General features: G+C 42.6%; 1 protein-coding gene across 1 annotated transcript; it reads left to right on the forward strand.

Moving 5' to 3' along the window:
* The first annotated feature begins 978 nt into the window (after positions 1-978).
* Positions 979-1,881, forward strand: LOC136653246 (vomeronasal type-2 receptor 26-like). Its single transcript, XM_066630154.1, has one exon. The coding sequence runs from the start codon at positions 979-981 to the stop codon at positions 1,879-1,881; it is 903 nt and encodes a 300-aa protein (XP_066486251.1).
* The last annotated feature ends 1,099 nt before the right edge of the window (positions 1,882-2,980 follow it).

Raw genomic sequence — 2,980 nt, forward strand, 5'->3', positions numbered from 1 at the left:
TCTTACCCTGAGCAGACCTCCAGCTGCTGTTCTGGCTCTGCAGGAAACAGTGGCGGTTGTTTCAGTGCCACTGCTTGCTTTGGTAAACCTTTATTGGCATATAAAAAATATTCATCGATAATAATAAATATAACAAGGCAAGGAGATAGAACTTTATCAGTTATTAGCTTCTGGCCTTTGCCATAGAAACTGCCTCCAAAAATTCCGCCACCAAAATGGTGATGGAAGGGGAATAGTCACTAAGAAGGATTGGGAAAAGATCAACAAGGGAAACAGGAAGAGAAGAAAGAAAAGGGCCAAGTAGGTGGGACCTGAGATTATGATGGGCAGTACACCGAAGAAGAATATGATCCAAAGTATCTGGTTCAACTGAACAAAACAGACATGATCTATTTGAACAAGGGATTTTAGAAAATCTACCTTGGTGTACTGCAGATGGAAATATGTTCCATCTCGCTAACATGAAAGCCCTTCTTTTGCTGGGATTAGTGAGTTGGACAAAATAATTCGCAGGGCAGCCAAGGGAGGGGGACAATCCAAAGAAAAGGGGTGAACAGGTCGAATTTAAATTAGACAGTAATGTTATGTATTCTTGCTCCCACAGTTTGAGTTTAATGAGATGATGCGCTTTTTGAAGGTCCGTATCAGCTAAAAGTTCAGGAGAAAGATCTAAGGAAGATAATTTGGCATGGATAAGTTTAGACCAATTGGATGAAAAAGGGTCTTTCAATAAACCTAAGAGAATGGAATTCGGGTCAGTACCACTGTACCACGCAGTGCCAGGGCAGCATAGGATTGGGTCCTAAAAAGATTTATCATGAGACCTCCACTCTCCAGTGATGTAGATTTGTGTATTTAGAGTAGAAACATGCGTCAAACAAAATAGTCTTTGGAGAGAAATCCAGATGCTGATAGACCTAAGAAGATGAAAGAAAAAAATTACTGTGGGATTGAGATAATGTATTTGATTTTTCAGACATGGATGATTGCTTCAAATGCCAGGAAGATCAATTCCCAAGCAAGATCAAAGATCAATGCCATCCCAAGCTCATCAGTTTCCTCTCTTTCTCAGAAGCTCTGGGGATTCTTTTGCTTTCCTCGTCTCTCTCTTTTTCTCTACTCACAGCTTTGGTTCTAGGAATTTTCATCCAGAACAAGAATACTCCCATTGTCAAAGCCAACAATCGGGACCTCACCTACTCTCTCCTCATCTCCCTTTTCCTCTGCTTCCTCTGTTCCTTACTATTCATTGGTCGGCCTCAAGCAGTGACATGTTACTTGCGACAAACTACTTTTGGTGTCATCTTTGCTGTGGCTGTTTCCTGTGTCTTGGCCAAAACCATCACTGTGGTTCTGGCTTTTATGGCCACCAAGCCAGGATCTAGAATGAGGAAATGGGTGGGGAAAAGGCTGGCCAACTCTGTTCTTCTTAGTTGCTCCTTGATTCAAGCCAGTATTTGTGTTATATGGCTAGCTACAGCTCCTCCCTACCCAGATTTGGACCTGCACTCTCTGGCTGAAGAAATCACAGTGGAATGCAATGAAGGGTCACTCACTATGTTTTATTGTGTTCTGAGCTACCTTGGATTCCTGGCTGTTTTCAGCTTCATTTTGGCTTTCCTAGCCAGGAAGCTTCCAGACAGTTTCAATGAAGCCAAGTTCATCACTTTCAGCATGTTAATCTTTTGTAGTGTTTGGTTGTCCTTTGTTCCAGCTTACCTAAGCACCAAGGGGAAATCCGTTGTGGCTGTGGAGATCTTCTCCATTTTGACCTCTAGTGCTGGGTTATTGATTTTTATCTTTTTCCCCAAATGCTATGTAATTATTTTGAGACCAGATCTGAACAGCAAGGACCAACTAATCAGAAGATGGCAGCAATAACATAATGGTTTTCTCTGTGTAAAAGCTCCAGTAAAAACAATGAGATTTATGGCCGAATCCTAACTAAAATCTGTGCTATCACAAAAATGCAGTAAATCATTTTGCGACATCATGCTGGAGCCTTCCAGTGCATAATAATAAGCCCCTCAGTAGTCCATGAAGTCCTGTCATTTGCTTCTGTGGAAGGGATAGTCTTTCGCACTGTCTAGTCTCCCCTAGCCAATTTCCCAAGTCTCTGAGAAAGATTAAAAGCAGGGCTTACTCTTGTTCTCATAGTTCTTGGTGGCTCTTAGAAAAAATTTCACACTGTAGCCTTTGGACTGATCTCAGCATTCTCCCTAAGACAGTCTAAAATTTGGCTAAGAGCCCAATCCTATGTGGATCTACTCAGAAGCAAGACCCATTGTAGTAGAGCTTTGAGGCACTTGCCAAACCAAAATGTTGTCTCCTTTCGGGAATGGCTGTGATGGTGAGATGCTTACACAGTGCATTCAGCACCTGCATTACTTACCATTTCCCCCTCTAGCTATGCTACTGAGGGCCCAATCCCATCCAATTTCCCACCACCGATGCAGCTGCAATGAAGCTCCAAGGTAAGGGAACAAATGTTCCTTTATCTTGAGGAGGTCTCTGTGACTGCAACGCCACCACAGGATGCAGCACATGTCCCATTGACATGGCTGCAGCAGTGCTGGAAAGTTGGATAGAATTGGGCCCCGAGTCATTGAAGGGCCACTTGTATTCAAAATACATGAAATCCCACACTTTCTCCACCCCATCATTTTTCTATACTTTCCTAATGTTTTCTCTTTGAATGACCCAGGATATTCCTGTCACATGCATGTTCCTAATAAGCCCCGGTGAAATCTGACAAACATGTTTTTGTCTTTTTTCTGCATCAAGTACTGTTTTGATCAGCAGAATACAACAGGGACAGAAACCTGTAATCCCAGTGCAGGGAATTAGTCCTTTTTCATGCCAAACCCAACATGGACTTTTCTGAGGCAAGGGACTTCATCAAGAGCACAGCTTGAAAGCTGATAAAGGATATTCCTGTGACACTCAAATATGGAATGAGAGACTCCGGACAGATGGAACT

This window comes from Tiliqua scincoides, chromosome 5 (genome assembly GCF_035046505.1).
Source record: "Tiliqua scincoides isolate rTilSci1 chromosome 5, rTilSci1.hap2, whole genome shotgun sequence".
Lineage (NCBI taxonomy): Eukaryota > Metazoa > Chordata > Lepidosauria > Squamata > Scincidae > Tiliqua > Tiliqua scincoides.